General features: G+C 38.0%; 1 protein-coding gene across 3 annotated transcripts in view; it reads left to right on the forward strand.

Moving 5' to 3' along the window:
- Positions 1-2,444, forward strand: part of Coa8 (Cytochrome c oxidase assembly factor 8) — a 116,888-nt gene extending 114,444 nt beyond the window's left edge. For all 3 annotated transcript variants that reach the window (XM_076186963.1, XM_076186965.1, XM_076186966.1), the window contains exons 3-4: positions 798-1,010; positions 1,174-2,444. In XM_076186963.1, the coding sequence (XP_076043078.1) occupies positions 798-1,010; positions 1,174-1,404 (444 nt within the window). In that variant the 3' untranslated portion in view covers positions 1,405-2,444. The remainder of the gene's footprint in view (positions 1-797; positions 1,011-1,173) is intronic.
- Positions 2,445-18,909: the final 16,465 nt, after the last annotated feature.

Below are 18,909 nucleotides of genomic sequence, written 5' to 3' on the forward strand. Positions count from 1 at the left end.
CTTCCCCTCTCCTGTCAACAGAAATCCACTCTCTGAAAGCTAGAAAGCTTATGAAAGAAATTATTTCTAATTCATTTGCTGTCATTTCTTTAACAAAATATGCTTGAAAGGGAATCTCCTGCCACACATTCACAAATATATATATATATATTATATTGTATTATATATATATATATATATATATATATTCATAGATATGTATGTATATATACTTTAATATTATTATTACTGTTTGGGAGCCTTTCTGAATTAGGGAATGTTGAGTTATGAAAGGTTTATTGTCATGAAATGATTGTCTTTTTGTGACTAGTCATTTACGGAAAATGCTCTAAATACAACCATCACACAGAAGACACTGAGCATCTCATCCTGCACTGCCCCACACAAACAGTCCAGAGACAACAACATAATATTCCTTCCTTGAAGGAATTATGGGCCTGTGTGGTGTCCTTTGCAAGCTACCTAGGAACTGTGGGTCTCCTGTCAGACTGTCAGATAGATCTGGGGCAACTGATTGATATATGGTATGCTGTATGAGTAGAACAGAATACCAAACATGGAAATTTGTGGGTGTTGTAGCTCCCTATGCCCCCATCATGTCTTTAATATACAATAGATTTACTGTAATACTTTTCACTCTATATGACTACTTTGATTTACTGTAATACTTTTCACTCTATATGACTACTTTGATTTACTGTAATACTTTTCACTCTATATGACTACTTTTTAAGTTAACTGCTTTGTTAATTTCAGATACTTACATTATTTACTTTACAATCATTTATTCAAATCAGGCCAAGCAACAGAATAAGAATATAGATTCAGCGATTCCTGGAGCCAGCCATGATTGTATTGGACCACCCAATAAATTTTCCAATATTCGACCAATAAAATTTTATGTGCCCACCAATGAAACACCACTGCAGCTCCAGCTTCGAAAGCATCGTGAAGAGACACAGGAGTGGAATGATGAGTTTTGGAAAAATCACAACATTAAGTTCAAAAAGGTTAGTCTTGTGTCAGTATAGAATAATCAAGTCTTTGTCTCATTTTTGGCAAAATTGCTTTAAATTGAACTTTTCTTTTCATTGACATTATATACAGTAACTTATTGGTTTTTTTTTCTTATTAAGAAAAATTGTCCTGATTTGGGAACCTTTTTCATGACAGATGAAAGCAGATTTTATAAAGAAAAGACTGGAAGAAAAATATGCGAACACAGTGGAGGACCAGAAGAGGTTAACGGCAGATGAAATGTCTGAATTCTACAAGGCATTTCTGGACTTGCACCGGACCCAACATATTGAATATAACAAGGAGTGGTATAAGCGGAATTTTCGCATTTTGTATTTGTCTGCTTATGTTAGATTACAGAGTTTCTTAAAACTCTTTAAGACTTAGACTGTATACTAACTTAGGTAATTTTGTTCTGGTAGACACTGTTGGAATCCAAAGTAACTTGGTATTATTTACAGTTGTATCATATTTGTTCATGTGCTTCAATTGTTTTCATTCTCAAGAGCTGATTTTTTTCCCTCTTTGATCTGTTCTTCTAGTCATGAGGCAGGTCTTTCCAATACACTGCCATAACTTTTTTATATAATGTTTGAGTACTTCAATTTTCAGACAATTTTATAGTTTCACATAAACCTGCGGGAAGAAGATATTGATTCCCACCAAGTTTGTATATACAGTACTACCTCTCATTAACGGACGTTAATTAGCTGTATTTGTGGTGTTTTCGCTGTGTTTTCGGTGTTTTTGGTGCTGTGCAATCACTATGCCAATGGACTAAAAGGGGGCTAATGGTGTCCACTGGTGTGAATAATCCGTTGATTTGGAGTGGTTTTTGGGTGGCATAGTGATTGCACAGCACTAAACAACTGCACCAAAAACACCGAAAACACAGCATAAACACCGCAAACACAGCTAATTAACGTCTGTTAACGAGAGGTAGTACTGTATTGTGTGACTGAATAGCATGAAAATGAATTGATCAGAAATTGAAAGAAAGATAGGATGTATATAATGATTTATATGTGTGAGTCACCTTGCAATAGTGCCTCAAAAATTGTTGTAGAAATACTTTTTACAGGTTAAAGAGATATCAGACAAATCAGCTGGTGTTAGAATAAACCTATGAGTTGTGATTAATCATGAGGGACAGGCTGACTTATTGTAGTCTGCATCTGTTGTTTTATCATGAAAAAATGTGTAAATATTTTATGTGATAATTTTGGAGCACAGGGAATCTACTGAAATTAAGACTTGGATGGAAGCTGTCAGGGGCACTTGAGCTTCTGGGTGTGTTTTCACACGAAGATGGGTTGGTGACCTCAGTTGTGTGAGGAGGCATGCTGACATTGGGGAAACTTTTTACTATTTATGGATAAAGATGTTAACAGTTTCTTTTTAATAAAATTTGCTTGCCATTTTGATAACTTTATCTCATTATAACTTGTTTCAAGTCTTGGCAGATTGTGATTCGTATCACATGAATGATGAAACAAACGAGATGACTGCCATTTTCAAATGATCTACTTGAAATGTGAGTAAAGATACTTGTATGGTGGAAACGTAGAAAACACCAGACTGAGAAGTAGGTGATTTATTCCCGACGTTTTGAGTCCTGTCCGGAACTCGTCCTCATGGGATACAGTGGGATACAGAGATAGAGATAAATTACCTACTTCTGGTGTTTTCTAGTTTCCACCATTATGGTTCCAGGACTCCAGCTTTTTTTGTACAACAGGTACTTGTATTTGAATGAATTTTAGTTAATTAGCTGGAAATTGGGACCAATGACAGGTATATGCTGGTGGTGGTCCTGAGATGGACATCAGAGAAAATCCTTGCTTTGATATCCATCCTCAAAACCATCAACATCTTCACCTCCATTTGATGATGCCTTCACAAGGTCTGATGCTCAATCTCCAGACTGCCCAAGATGCCTTACTATCGATATCAGATGTATTGCTTCCATGTTTGGTTTGAAAACCAACAACTGCTCCCCTTTTCTCACAATTATAATGCTGTGACAAAGACATTGTCCCACAATAACACAGCTATGTAAATTAATTGGCTGGCCCTGTTGTGGATATGCTGTGTCTTTTTAGAAGTATTGTTGACCTGGGCAACTGGCAGGGGACAGTGATGACCCTTCATCCACAAGGAGCTAAGGTTAAAGGGAAACAAATGGGTGACTGATAGGAGTGGGATGGGTGGGGCTGGGTGCATGCCTTAGCTGGCTATATTCCCTATGAGGGGGAAGAATACTCTTGGTATATATATATAGTCTAATACAACACATCCAACAGTTTAAATGTGGGCTCAAGGACTGAAGTGAGGGGGTATATTTTAACTCAGCCACCCCCTTATAAATGGGAAATGGCCTTTATGGAATATGCTGTTTAGACTTAAATCTTGTGGGTCAAAAATAGGGCCAAAAATATTGAGAAAATATGATTGATCAAGCACACCTTCATTTGATAGCAGGGTTACATGAGATGATAATATAGATGTGAGCAACTGATAATCATGGTCTTGATTTTGGAGATGCTTAATTTCATGTACCATTTATAACTACCCAAGAGATGTTAGCTCCATCCTTAAAATTATTTGCAAATGACTTACCTTTGATCCATAGAAAGTACTATAGACAATAATGCTTTATCATCAGTGTGACAGAATAAGTGGTTGGTGGACAAGAAGAAGAAGAAGAGGAAGAAGAAGAAGAGAAAGAAGAAGAAGAAGAAGAATAATTAATAATAATAATAATAATAATAATAATAATAATAATAATTAATAAAAAAAAAAAAACATAACTAGAGTAGGGAGGGAAAATCAATGCACCAACTACACTTCCCAGTGTATGCTAGGTCAAAAACTGGTAGAATAAAAAGTAGTACTTTGCCAACACCAACCATTCTAAGTTTAGAAATAGTGCAGTGGTGATTAACTTCCAAATGTGTGATGGTGGTGTGATTGGAAGTATGCAGGTCATGAATCCTTCTAGTCATGGGTATGAATCCTCCACTTCTCTCCAGCAGTGACTATTACCTGCCCCCAACAATCCACGAGGACAAGGTAAAGGTTATGATTTCAGTTACAGTTACAAGCTTTCTGGTGTATGGTCCTTACTACCCAATTTTCAAAACCGACTAAAATATACAGATGTACAAACGTTTCATGCCCTAAGTTGAAATTGTGTCCTATGGAGGTCAGTTGAGGATGATGTACTCATCTCATTTGTTTTGGTATCTCGCCTTTCAGTTGTCACTTCCTTCAATCCATCCTTTACCATTCATATTCAATTTCCCATAGTGACATATGGCCTCTGTTACTTAGGACTAAAATTTCATTATTCAATTCAATGTTTTCTCTGTGATGAGCTTGTAAGTCATGTGATGTTAAGGTGATTTTTATTTCATTTGATTGATTGATTTTTTATTTATTTATTATCTTTACAAAAGTTTCTTTGATCTTATGTTCAGGTATTTGGTGTAAGTTTTGTAATATTTGGTAAGTGATTTGTATATGTACAGTATATTCTTTTGCACTGCTCATTGAGATTACTCAAGTGATTCATTATTTCATTCTTTGTTACTTCTATTTCTTTCATAGGGGGGACTTTCCCCTCCCACTTGTCATCTCTCAGTTGTATGTTCTCTCTCGTAAACACCGATTTAAAATGCTTGTTCATAATTTCTGCCATTTCTATTTCCTCTGTGTGTTCTATTCTTCCTTGTCATAGTTTCACTAATTCTTGTTTGTTTTTCAGTTTGTTGTTTACAAATCTATGAAATAGTTTTGGTTGATCTTTACATTTTTCTATGACATCCTTTTCATGTTTTCTCTTTTCTTCTCTGCGCACTTGTACATATTCATTTTTATAATCAGTATATATTTTCCATTTTTTTTTTTTCTTCATTTTATCCAAGTCAAGCATAAGTACACATGGGAGAGGGTGGTGGAGGGAAGGGTGGTAGATAGAGCACTAATGGATTATGTAGTGGTAAATAGGATTATGATAGGAGTTAAGGATGTACATGTGCTAAGGGGAGAGGGTGGGGGAATATCAGATCATTTTTTGGTGGAAGGTGAGTTGAGAGTGGAGGATAGATGGAGAAAGAGGAAAGGGACAAATGGTAGGGAGGTTCTTAGAGTGAACTCTGAATGAAAAGGGAAAGGAGAAGGAGTACGAAAAGAAGCTGAAGGAGGAGTGGGAGGGAGTAAAGGATAGAGTGGAGCTAGGTGTGGAGGAGGAATGGGGATGGTTCAAGGAGGGAGTCATAAAGTGTGCAAGGATGGTGTGTGGAACAAGAAGGACAGGGGGAAATAGAAGAAAGGGTAGTGAATGGTGGGATGAGGAAACAAAGAAGGTTGTAGAAGAGAAGAAGCGAGCTTTCACAGATTGGTTACAAAATAGGACGAGGGAGTCATATGAGAGGTACAAAGAAAAGAAAAGAGAAGTAAAGCAAAAGGTAAAGGAGGCAAAGAGGAGAGCAGATGTGAAATGGGGTAAGAGTATGACAGAAAATTTTGAAAGTAATAAAAAGATGTTTTGGAAAGAAATTAAGAGAGGAAGAGGAGGCGAATCAAGTAGAGAAGAAAAGGTAAAAGGTGCAGATGGAGAGATGATAATGGAAGAGAAGGCAGTAAGGGGAAGATGGGCAGAATATTTTAGGGAGTTGCTAAATGTGAAGGAGGATAGGGAAGGAAAGATAGCTGCAGTGGGAAATGTGAAGAAAATGAGTGAGGAGAATGGAGGAGAAATAAGGAAGGATGAAGTGAAGGCAGTTGTAAAGATGATGAAAGCAGGTAAGGCACCTGGTCTGGATGGATGCCATTCAGAATGTCTGAAAAAGGGAGGTACAGTGATGGTGGACTGGCTGGTGAGGTTATTTAATGTTTGCTGGAGAGAGGGTAGAGTGCCGGAGGACTGCAGGAGTGCCTGTATAGTTCCTCTTTACAAGGGAAAAGGTGACAGTGTGAATGTAGTAGTTTCAGAGGGATTAGCTTGTTAAGTGTAGTTGGGAAGGCTTATGGGAGGATCTTGATTGAGAGGATTAGGAGAGGAACAGAAGGAGTAATTGGTGAGGAACAGTGTGGATTTAGGACAGGTAGAGGTTGTGTAGATCAGATCTTTGTGGTAAGACAGATATGTGAGAAAGCTATAGGAAAGGGGAAGAATGATTTTTGGGCTTTTATGGATCTGGAAAAGGCTTATGATAGGGTAGGCAGAAAGGCACTGTGGGAGGTTATGCAGATATATGGGATAGGAGGAAAGCTTCTGGGAGCTGTCAAGAGTTTTTATGAGAGTAGTAGAGCTTGTGTCAGGATTGGAAATGGAGAGAGTGAGTGGTTTGAGGTAAAGGTGGGACTTCGTCAAGGATGCGTTATGTCGCCCTGGCTGTTCAACTTATACATGGATGGGGTGGTGCGAGAGGTAAATGCAAGGGTAGTGGGGAAGGGATTGGAGATGGTTAAAGAAAATGGAGAAAAGTGGGAGGTGAACCAGCTGTTGTTTGCGGACGACACTGAGCTTGTGGCAGGATCGGAGGAGGGATTGAGGAAGTTGGTGGCAGAGTTTGGGAGAGTATGTGATAGAAGAAAGCTAAAGATAAATGTGGGTAAAAAATAAGGTGATGAGATGTACAAGGGGTGAAAGTGGCAGTAGTCTGGAAGTGAGCATTAAGGGAGAGCGACTGGAGGAAGTGGATAGTTTTAGATACTTGGGTGTAAATGTGGCAGGATAAGGTGGAGTGAAGGTGGAGGTAGAATGTAGATTGAGAGAAGCGAGTAAATGCCTTGGTGGATTAAAGAGTGTAATGAGGAATAGACATTTGGGAATGGATGCTAAGAGGAGACTGTATGAAGGAGTGATTGTGCCAACAGCACTGTATGGGGCAGAAACATGGAACATAAGAGAAGAAGAGAGAAGGAGTTTGAATGTGTTTGAGATAAGGTGTCTGAGAAGTATGATGGGGGTTACTAGGCTAGATAGAGTGAGAAATGAGGAGGTTAGGTGGAGAACAGGGGTGGAAAAGGAGCTGGGAGATAGGGTTGATGAAAGAATATTAGGATGGTTTGGACACATGGAAAGAATGAGTGAAGAAAGACTAGTAAAAGAGGTATGGAAGGCAGATGTGGAGGGAGTGAACATGAGGGGACATCCTAGGATGAGGTGGATGGATGGGGTGAAGGGGGCTTTGGGGAAGAGGGGAATGTCTGTTGAGGAAGGACGGGAGAGGACAGAAGACAGGGGTGAATGGAGAATGGTTGTATATGGATGCTGTTGTGATTGCATGAGGTGGAATGGGCGGGTGGATGGGGGGTGAGGTAGTATGTGTGAGCAAAATTTGACGCAGCCCAAAGGGATTTCTCCCAGTCCTCTCCTTTTATGCAATGGGGGGACGGAGAGGGAGGGGTCGCCGATTTAATGAAGCGACCTTGCTGTGGATGTGCTGTGTCTTGCGACACTGCTTCTGACCCAGGGCAGTGGACAAGGTGCAGGGATGACCCGTCATCCAGGAGGTGCTCAGATAAGAGGGAGGGTGGAAGGGTGTGGAGTGTATTCAGGGATGGAATGGGTGGAAATGATTTTATGGCTTTCCCTTTTTGGCTACCTCCCTTGTAAGGGGGAAAAAGCCTTGGTATATGTATGTATGTATATATGTATTTTTTAACTCTACATCTTTTGTTGTACCAACATTTTACATATCCTTTTTCTTGTTTTTGTCTTGGAACATACTTTTCCACTCCTTATAAATTGTTGTCAAAATTTTCCATTTCTCTTCTACTGTTGTTTCCTCTTTGTATATCCTTTCCCAGTCTGCTTTTTGAAAATATTTTCTCATTTTATCAAAATTTGTTTTTCCATACATCATTCTTCCCTTTCCATGTTGTTAATTTTTTCTCATGTATTTTTCTTAATTTAGTTCCAGTTCTACTAATATGTGGTCTTTTTTACTTAGTGGCATCTTATATTCAATCTTGTCCACTATTTCAGGTTCTGTTGTGATTATTAGGTCTAGTCTATATGGCTCTTCCTCATTTCTGTACCTAGTATTCTCTTGTAACCATTGTATCATTGTATATTCTATAATCATATCAAGTAGCACATTTCCCCATAGGTCATCTCCACCCTTCACTGTCATTTCTTCCCAGCAGATTTCTTTACAAGTAAAGTCGCTCATTATAATTATTCTTCCTCCATCTTCTACTATCTTATGTAGTGTTATCCTTGTGTCTTCTAACATATTCTGGTGTTCTCTCTCTTCCCATGAAGCCGTTTTAGGAGGCACATAATTTACCACAAACTTCCTGCTCCTCTTGTCCCTGTCCTCTATTTCCATCATGATCATTTCCACTCTATTCTTTCCATATGTAACATTCCTCACATTTATATCCTTCTTTGTTAGGAACATAACTCCACCTTGTTTTGCTTCTCTGTTTCTAATCCAATAAATATATGCACCCTGTCCTGCACTGTTGGGTGGTAATGGATCTTTCAATTTTGTCTCCACAATTCCCATTATGTCAGGTTCCTTTTCCATCAGGTAATCATTCAGTTCATTTAAGCCTGTTATTATTCCATCTACATGAAGGACAATTTTGATTTTCTGTTACCTCCATCCTGTTTTGTTTCCCTTCTGTTTTTCTCTCCTATGAACCATTTCCTCACTTTCATATCCACTACTCTCCAATAGAATTTCTCTTTGACTCTGTTCTGTTCTCGTTTTTTTCCCTAGCTTCGATTCTTTTTGTTTTCTCTTCCCCTCCTCTTTATTCATCTCTCTTTTTATCCATACCTGTTTGTACTGATCACTTTCTGCTAGTTTTCCTGTTTTTGATAAGACATTCTCTGCTGTCGTTTGTGACCTGAATTTAACCTTAATTGGTCTGGTCTTGTCTATACTGTATTTCCCTAGTCTATATATTTCTTCAATTTCTTTCCCTATTTCCTGTTCACCTTCTTGAAATGTTTTTAGTACCCTGTTCACTCTTTCTTTCTCCTCTCTTACTCTTGTAGCTCTAATTAGATTATGTTTCTCCTCCATTCCTAACATAATTGTACATTTCTTTTTATCTGCTATTTCTCTTACTATATTCTCCTTCTCTCTCATCACTTTGATATCTGTGTCCTTAGTGTGTTCCTTCATCTGTTGTTTCACTATATCTCTAAATTGAATTTTGCTATTTTCCTGAACCTTTTTCCAACCACTTACATCTTTTTCTATGGACTCTTTATTCTCTTTATTATTCCCCTTTAATTCCTCATTCTTATACTTTACTTCTTTTAACTGTCTTTTTAATTCTTCTATTTATTTAGGTTTCGGTTCTACTTCTTTAGTTCTTCCAATTTATTAACTCTTTGTGTAATCAGTGCAAGTTGACTGAACCTAACCTCCCATTGTTTGTTCATTTTTGTTAGTTTTTCCTCTAGACTTGCTAATCGGGGGAGGTTGTCATCTCCTCCCTCATTAAATCCATAGAAATAATTATCTCCACCTTCCATTGCGCTGCTCTTATCTATATTTCTATTTTTTACATTTTTACTAATTTCTTCGACTTCACCTCTGTCGTCTGCGCATCTTTTGTTGACATACCTTCTTATGGCCGGGGCCCGTTCGTCCCCTTCCTCATTTTCCTCGATAATCATTCCCCTTCTCCTTTTTCTTCACCTTCCCACTACACCACGAGGTTTCCCCTTCCCTACTAATACAACACAGGTAATCCCTCGTTAAGATCCACGAGAATTGCTTTTTTTACGGAGTTCCAATCTTCGCTGTCACTTCGACTATCGTGTGTGTGTGTACATGTGATTCACCATGATATTGGATCACGTGTTGGACTTGTGATCGACAGCTATTACCCTTCCAGATGAGGTCTCGGAAGACGGGTATCAGGACAACACTGCCTCCCGACAATTGCCGTTATAACCATTGCCCCTCCCCCCTTGGAAACTGTCCCCGGACAATTGCTACAGACAACTGGCCCCGTTGAAGAATTGAATAAAGTGTAAAATCAGTAGAAGGAAATTTAACTATAATCATATTAGGTATGAACTGAATGACCCGACAGCCGCTCCCATTGAAAAAAAGGGATTAAATATTATAATTGATAATAATAATATAGATCAAGGCATAAATAAAAAACAAAATGATAATATAAGACATGATATTGAAACTCAAAATGTGTCAAAAAGAAATAATCACGAGTTTTTTAAAACTATGTACTTTAATGCTCGTAGTATTAGGAACAAATTTCAAGAAATACAGGCGTATGTCAAAAGCGAAAATCTCGATATGATAGGAATAACTGAGACATGGTTAAATGGTACAGAGTTCGAAGCTGAATTTAATATTGCGGGATTTAAACACTCATCAGGATAGAAACCACAAGAAAGGTGGGGGTGTTCTATTGTACGTTAAAAACAATGTTCATGCTTGTGTTTTAGAGAAAGTGAAACAGGATGCATATGACAGTTTGTGGGTTGAGTTAACCCAAACAAATGGACAAAAAATGAATATAGGTGTAATATATAGGCCAAAGACATTATCATTAGCAGACGACAAACTGTTATTTCAAGAACTGTCTAGTTTCTGCAACCGGGATTTATTGATAATGGGTGATTTCAATTTTACTGACATTGATTGGATGACCCTTGAACATGGCCATATAGGTAGTCGCTTGATTGATTTTCTTGGTGACAATTACTTAATTCAGCATGTAAAAGAGCCCACAAGATATGGAAACTTACTCGATTTATTGATCACTAGCCGCGAAAGCATGGTAACTGATGTAGAAGTCGGTGAATCTGTTGCAAATAGCGATCACAACTTAGTCAGATTCAAACTCCTAAACAATTTTAGAATAGATACTTGTGCTTCTAAAATACCCGATTTCAGTAAAGCTCAGTTCATAGAACTACGTCAGGAGCTTCAGCTTACAGATTGGGAGGCAAAATTAAACGAAAGGCCTGTAGATCAGATGTGGGAAATATTTCAAAATACGCTCACTAAAATTATTCAAACTTACATTCCTTTTAAGGACAGACGTCCCCCAAATCAGGCTCGCCCAAAGTGGCTCGACAAAGAAACTGAAAAAAGTATTGCTAAAAAGAGACAGGCTTATAAGAAATATAAGTGCTCGGGTGCATCTAATGACTATGAAAGTTATGTATCAATACAGAGAGATTTAAAAAAGACAATAAGAAAAAGAAAACGACAATACGAAATGAACATCGCTGATAAATCCAAAGAGAATCCCAAAGAATTCTATAGTTACATTAGAGATAAAAAGGTTGTTAGGAATCACATTGGTCCACTATTATCTGCTGACAGTCAACTTGAATATTCAAATGAAGGAATGTGTAATATCTTAAACAATTATTTTTAGCTCGGTATTCGTAAACGAAACACCTCAAAGTGAATTCCAAACTGAAACCTGTGAAAAGTCTGGGGTAAACTTACTACGGTAAATATAACAAAAGAAAAAATTAAAAGGTATATAGACAAACTCAAAGTTAATAAAACACCAGGGCCTGACGGTTGGCATCCAAGAATCTTAAAGGAAGTGAAAAATGAGATTGTTGTTCCATTAGAAATTATTTTCAAGAAATCCATCATATCCGGAGATGTCCCAAGAGAATGGAAGCTAGCTAACGTTACTCCCATATTCAAAAAAGGTGACAAAAAGAAACCAAATAACTATAGGCCTATAAGTTTGACTTCGATCGTAGGAAAAATAATGGAAACTATCATCAGAGATGCTATCGAATATCATTTAGAAAGTAACCGTTTGATAAATGAGAGCCAGCATGGTTTCAGACGGAAACGTTCTTGCGTGACTAACTTACTCGAATTCTACAACACAGTTATCTCGAATTATGACAAAAGAAACAATATAGATTTAGTACATCTAGACTTTGCAAAAGCTTTTGATACCGTCCCACACGAAAGACTACTTACTAAATTAGCTTTGCATGGAATAAGTGGTAGCCTATTAGGTTGGACTAGTAATTGGTTGAAAGGTCGAAAACAGAGAGTTGTTTTAAATGGAAAAACTTCTGGATGGAAAGGTGTTGCAAGTGGAGTTCCTCAGGGTTCCGTTCTTGGGCCACTTCTATTCATAGTATATATAAATGATATAGACCATGGACTAAAATCTACTGTTTCCAAATTTGCTGATGATACAAAACTGTGCGGAGTGGCAAATGATCACTCAAACCAATTAGATATTCAAGAAGATTTAGATAAATTACAGCAATGGTCTGAAAAGTGGCTCATGAAATTTAACACAAGTAAATGCAAGGTAATGCACATAGGTAAAAATAACAGTAAGTACGATTACAAGTTATTTGGAAATTCATTAACAAAAGTGGATAGTGAAAAAGATCTCGGCGTAATTATCAGTAACGACCTCAAATCATCCAAGCAGTGTATTTCAGCCTCTGAGAAAGCAAATAAGATTCTGGGATTGATTGCGCGATCTTTTGATTTCAAAAGTCCATCACTCATTAACAAGCTATATAAGTTCGTCCACATTTGGAATATGCTGTTTCCGTATGGTCACCGAATCTCATTAAAGACATTGACAGACTGGAAAAAGTACAACGGCGAGCCACAAAACTGATTCCAAATATCAAAAATAAATCATACGAAAATCGACTTAAGCGCATGAATCTGTTTTCCCTAAAAAAGCGTAGACTCAGAGGTGACTTGATACAGGTCTTTAAGATTTTAAAGGGAATTGACAACATCAAAAGTGACAAAATTTTCACATTGAATGAGAATCAGACAAGAAACAATGGTCTCAAACTGTCCGGAAATAGATTCAATTTGGAAGTAGGTAGAAACAACTTTGCCAACCGTGTAGTTAATGAATGGAATAAACTTCCTGCACAGGTAGTGCAATGTAGTTCAGTTCGAAGCTTTAAGAATCATCTAGATAAATACCTAAGTAAGATGCTGTAATGATTATAATTTATGTTATATTATTTGTTTTTGTTTTGTTATAATTTGTCTGTGATTTTCATTTATTATTAGTTATATGTCAATTTATTATCATTTACTATTTACCAGTTTGTTTGTTATTCAACTATACCTATGCATTTATTTATGTATTTTATTTGTTATTTACATTATTATAGTTTTAATTTATTATTAATATGATTTTTTTTTTCTTTTTTTTTCTTTTTTTTTTTTTTTGCATCCGACCTAGATATGGATCAAAAGGTCTCCTGTCGGCATGCTCCGCCTTTGTAATCCTGTGATAACGAATATATATATATATATATATATATATATATATATATATTATATGTATATATACAGTATTATATAAAGACAAAGATGAAAATATATAGATTTTTTTTTTTTTTTTTACAACGGCAATGCGACAGTCTGCCCTCGTTTCGTAGAAGCGGAAAGACGAAAAACAGTTTTTATTATCGCCATCGTTGCCATCTTCGTCATCACCACCACCACCACATCGTTTTCATCATCACCAAGGTCATTTGTCCAGTGCCCCAAGGTAGCTGCCATGGATACGACAAAGGACAAGAATATCCAGAGGTTCAGTGAAGTGACGTCACAGGATAGACACTTGTGTTGTTTCAGGACCCGAGGAAAGACGAATTCGGTGAGCGTAAGGTACTCGTCGAACAAGTCTCGATTCTTTTGTCGAAGTGTGTTTGTGTCAGGCGCGGATACAAGGCCAACGCCACGAGTATGGTACACTCATCTCGAGTTGGATTCTCCTTGGATAAACACTTCTTAGTGCGAATTCGTGATTTGAATTATATTTATGAATGATATATGATTTTACATACAATTACGAGCAAAACAGACTTAGGTGTCTGGACCAATCTCCAAGTCAACAGCATTATTCTTGGGGTTAAAATATCGGCGTGTTTCAAGTATCGGTTATCGGTTCGCCCCCCCCTCCACCCCCCGAATAACATTCCTGGATCCGCGCCTGGTTTGTGTGTGTGTGTTTCAGACTCCTTGTCGTTTTTCGTCTTAGCTATTGTTCTTTGTATTCTCTCGATTTTTTTTCTATTAAGGGGCCACACCACTTAAGTTTATTTTAATCAGGTATGTATCACATTCTCCGATTTTTTTCATCACACGCACTAGTGCAAATGTATACACGCACATTTATATGTGCGCGCGCGCGTGATGCATTAAACCGTGTTGCTGGATTACAGATGTGCCTTGCCCCTTTCACACTAGGCAACTAGTGACGGTCACTAGTTGCCTACCATTATTTTAAATTTAGCCTTTCACACTACGTCACTGCGGTTGCCCGGTTGCGCAACAGGCTATGGATGTTGCCCGCTCCGATAACAAGTGACCGTCAATGGCAGTTGCCGTCACCGACCGTCTCTTTTTCTTGACCAGCAAAGCCAACAGAAGCACCTCCTCCATTGATGCCATTCTTTCGACTAATGAGAAAGGATTCCACAACTCGGTGACAGTCACAGGTTGCTTGCGGTTACCCGAGACATTCACACTAGGCAACTAGTGACCGCAACTGGTGACGGTCACTAGTTGCCTAGTGTGAAAGGGTCCTTTATAATAAGAAAAAAGTCACCGAGTTTTACCGGAAGTCCGCGGCCCCACATTGGTCGGTAACGATCCTTGTGCCCTGCCATGGGTCTTTCTAAGAAGAGGAGCAGTCGACGGTTATCCGCTCTCCTTGTGCAATAACGTAGCTAGAGATTCCAGTCTGAGGACTGATTGCCAACCCTTCGGGGCTGCCCCTCCTCCATATTGAGTTGAGGCTTTTGGTGGAATATGAAAATAGACTGAGACGACTTCTACATCCCGTCTCGCTGGACCCTCTCTTGTATGCTCCCATCGCAGGCCTCTCGTAGACGTTAACTGTGGCGACAAAAATAGAACGCAGAAAAACGCTAAACTTCAAGGGGTGACAAAAAAAAAAATAAATAAATAAATAAATAATGATAAAAAATAGCCCTGCCCTAAAGACCCATGTCCAAGGACATCGTTGAAGCCAAGACTTTTCTTCTCTAGAAGCTTTTTGATCCTAGATGGACTAATAAAGAACCTGATTTTTTTTTTCTTCTTTTTTTTTGACAAAGGACAGAACCTCCCCCCCGACTCGGCTTGGGCAGAGTCCCTAAATCATGACAATGGTGGTGATAAAAGAAGAGGCTTTGGTAGCGGGAGTCAAGTCATGAACCATGACGGATTACGCGAGGTAGGATAGGTGGGTGGGTACCACGTGAAGTGTAGAATTGACCCCGGTGTGTGTGTGTGGGGGGGGGGGCATCTGTCTCTTAGGGAGAAAAAATGGAGGCCTCTAGCAGGGTGGGGGCCTACGTGAGACGCGATCGCAAAGAATGGACGGGCCACAAAAAAGTGGTCCAGGCGGTGGAAGGGATGGTGGTGATGGTGTGGGAAGTGGTAGTGGAAGAGGTGGTGGTGGAAGTGATAGAGATGTTGGTGGTGAAGGTGGTTGTTGAAAAGGTGCTGGAGGTGGAGGCAGTGGACGAGATGATGGGGGAAGTGATGGTGTTGGTGACGATGATAGGCAACCTTCACACACACACACACACACACACACACACACACATACATACATACACACACACACGCACACACACACGCATACATACACACACACACATACACACATACACACGTACACACACACGCATACATACACACACACATACACACACACACACACACACACACACACACACACACACACACACACACTTCAGCGAATGGACGGCTTGGATGACGTTCTGAAGAAAACTGAAGTCTGTGGATCCCAACGCAAAGAGAAGTGCCTAATGTTTTTACAGGGTGGGGGGGAAATTGCTCGTGGAGTAGTGGGAAAGTAGGGAAAGAGGAAAAGGGGAGGGATTACTGAGGGAAATGGAAGGAAATGAGGAGGGAGTAGACTTGGCCCAGCCAGACTAGCGAAAGGTAAACAAAAGGCTGAGTGAGGATGAAATGTCTAATAAAAATGTAAAGATTAGAAGTATAGAGAGGAGCAATACAGTAGAAAGTGACGAGAATATGTTCCAGGGATTTAAAGAGGGTGGGGGGGACACAACCCCTCCCCCCCGACTGATAAGACTAGAGGAGAGAGTTGATAAGGTGATAGAGGACTTGGAACGTAAGTTAGGTAATGTTGACTCCATTTTCCAAAGAATTGAAAGGTTGGAACAACTAGAGAAGGCAAACAGAAACTTAACTGAAGAAATAGAGGACCTAAAAAGACAGTTAGGAAATGTAAAGGAGGAGAATGAGAAATTGAAGAAGAATAGTAATGAAAACAGAGAGAAAATAGATACAGAAGCTAAAAATTGGAGGACAACCCAAGAAGGGAATAAGGTCTCATTCACTGACATAGTCAAACAGCAATTGAAAGAACATAATGAAGACTCAGTTATTAAAGTGATGAGACAGAAGGAGAATATAGTAAGAGAATTAGCTGACAAAAAGAAATGTATAATTATATTAGGAATGGAAGAGAAACATAACCCAGATAGAACCGCAAGAATCAAGGAGGAAAATGAAAGAGTAAGCAGTTTATTAAAATTAGTCCAGGGAGATGAACCAGAAATTATAAAGGAAATTGAGGAAAAATTCAGACTCGGAAAATATAGTACAGATAAGACCAGACCAATTAAGATTAAATTCAGGTCACAAACAACGGCAGAGAAAATTCTATCCAAAACAGGGAAACTAGCAACAAATGATCAATATAAAAAGGTATGGATAAAAAGAGAAATGAATAAGTAGGAAAGAGAGGCAGAAAAGCAGAAAAGACTTGAAGCTAAGGCAAAAAACGAGGAAAGAACGGAGTCAGAGAAAGAGAGATTCTATTGGAGAGTAGTGAACATGAAAATAAAGCAGTTCGACATACAAAAGAAAAACATAAGGGAAACAGAGAACACAATGGAAGTGGCAGAAAACTAAGAGCGTCTTACACAAATATAGATGGATTGATAACAGGATTGAATGAACTGAATGATTATTTGAAAGAAAAAGAACCGGACATAATGGGAATTGTAGAAACAAAATTAAAAGGCCCACTACCACCCAACAGTGTAGGACATGATGCATACAATTATTGGATTAGAAACAGAGAGAAAAAACAAGGGGGTGGAGTTATGTTCCTGACTAAGAAGGATATAAACGTGAAAGGTGTCATATATGGAAAGAATACAGTAGAGATGATTATGATAGAAGTGGAAGACGGAGATAAGAAGAGAAGAAAATTTGTGATCAATTATGTGCCTCCGAAAACAGCCTCATGGGAGGAGAGTGAACATAAAAGTATGTTAGAGGACACAAAGATAGCATTAACTAAAATAATGGAAGACGGAGGAAGAATAGTTATGATGGGCGACTTTAATTGCAAAGAAATCTGCTGGGAAGAAATGACAGTAAAGAGTGGTGATGACTCATGGGGAAATGCTCTACTTGAGATGATTACTGACCATTCAATGACACAATGGATACAAGAGAACACTAGGTATAGAAATGAAGAAGAACCATCGAGGCTAGACTTAATAATTACATCTGAACCTAGAATAGTGGACAAGATTGAATATAAAACACCAATAGGTAAAAGTGACCACATATTGATTGAACTGGAACTTAATGAAGAAAAATATATGAAAAGAAATGAACAATATAGAAAAGGAAGAATGATGTATGAAAAAACAAACTTTGATAAAATAAGAGAATTCTTTCAACAAGAAAACTGGGAAGAAATATACAAAGAAGAAACATCAGTGGAAGAGAAATGGAATATTTTGACAAAAATTTACAAAAAAGGAGTGGAAAAGTATGTCCCAAGACAAAAACAAGAAAAAGAATATGTAAAATGCTGGTACAACAAAAGTTGTAGGGAGTTAAAAGACAAAAGAGACAAAGCCTGGACCAGATGGAAAAAAGACAGAAGACCTGAAAAATGGAAAATATATACTGGTTATAGAAATGAATATGTACAAAAGTGCAGAGAGGAAAAAAGAAAATATGAAAAAGATGTTATAGAAAAGTGTAAAGATCAACCAAAACTATTCTACAGATTTGTAAACAATAAACTGAAAACCAAACAAGACTTGGAGAAATTAAGACAAGGAGGAGTTGAATACACTGAGGAAATGGAAATGGCAGAAATTATGAACAAACATTTTAAATCAGTGTTTACAAGGGAAAATATACAACCTGAAGAGATTGAGTGGAAAGAAAAAGTCCCCCCTATGGAAGAAATAGAAGTAACAAAGAATGAAATATTGACACACTTGGGTAATTTTGATGTCAGAAAATCGCATGGGCCAGATGAAATAGCAAACTGGATTCTGAAAGAATGCAGGAATGAACTGGCAGACAAAATACATAGCATAATAAGCAGTTCCTTAAAAGAAGGAAAAGTTCCAGAAGATTGGAAAAAAGCAAATATAGTACCTATATATAAAGGAGGAAATAAAGAAGAACCTACCAACTATAGACCAGTCTCTCTAACAAGTACAATAGCAAAAATATGTGAAAGAATTATCAAAAGTAGATGGGTAAAATACTTGGAAAAAAACAACGTACTAAATCCAAGACAATTTGGATTCAGACAAGGACGATCATGCGTCACCAATTTAATATGTTTCTATTCAAGGCTAATAGATATAATACAAGAAAGAGATGGATGGGCTGATTGTGCATTTCTAGACCTAAAAAAAGCTTTTGACAAAGTACCACATAAGAAGTTGCTTAAGAAATTAGAATATGAAGGAGGAATACAAGGTAAATTGCTAAATTGGATGGAAGACTTTTTGCAAGAAAGAAAAATGAGAGTAGTGATAAGAGATCAGCACTCAAAATGGAATGAAGTAATAAGCGGTGTCCCGCAGGGAAC

The sequence above is a fragment of the Oratosquilla oratoria genome, chromosome 6 (assembly GCF_046742065.1).
Source record: "Oratosquilla oratoria isolate Oo_2021 chromosome 6, ASM4674206v1, whole genome shotgun sequence".
Taxonomy (NCBI): Eukaryota; Metazoa; Arthropoda; class Malacostraca; order Stomatopoda; family Squillidae; genus Oratosquilla; species Oratosquilla oratoria.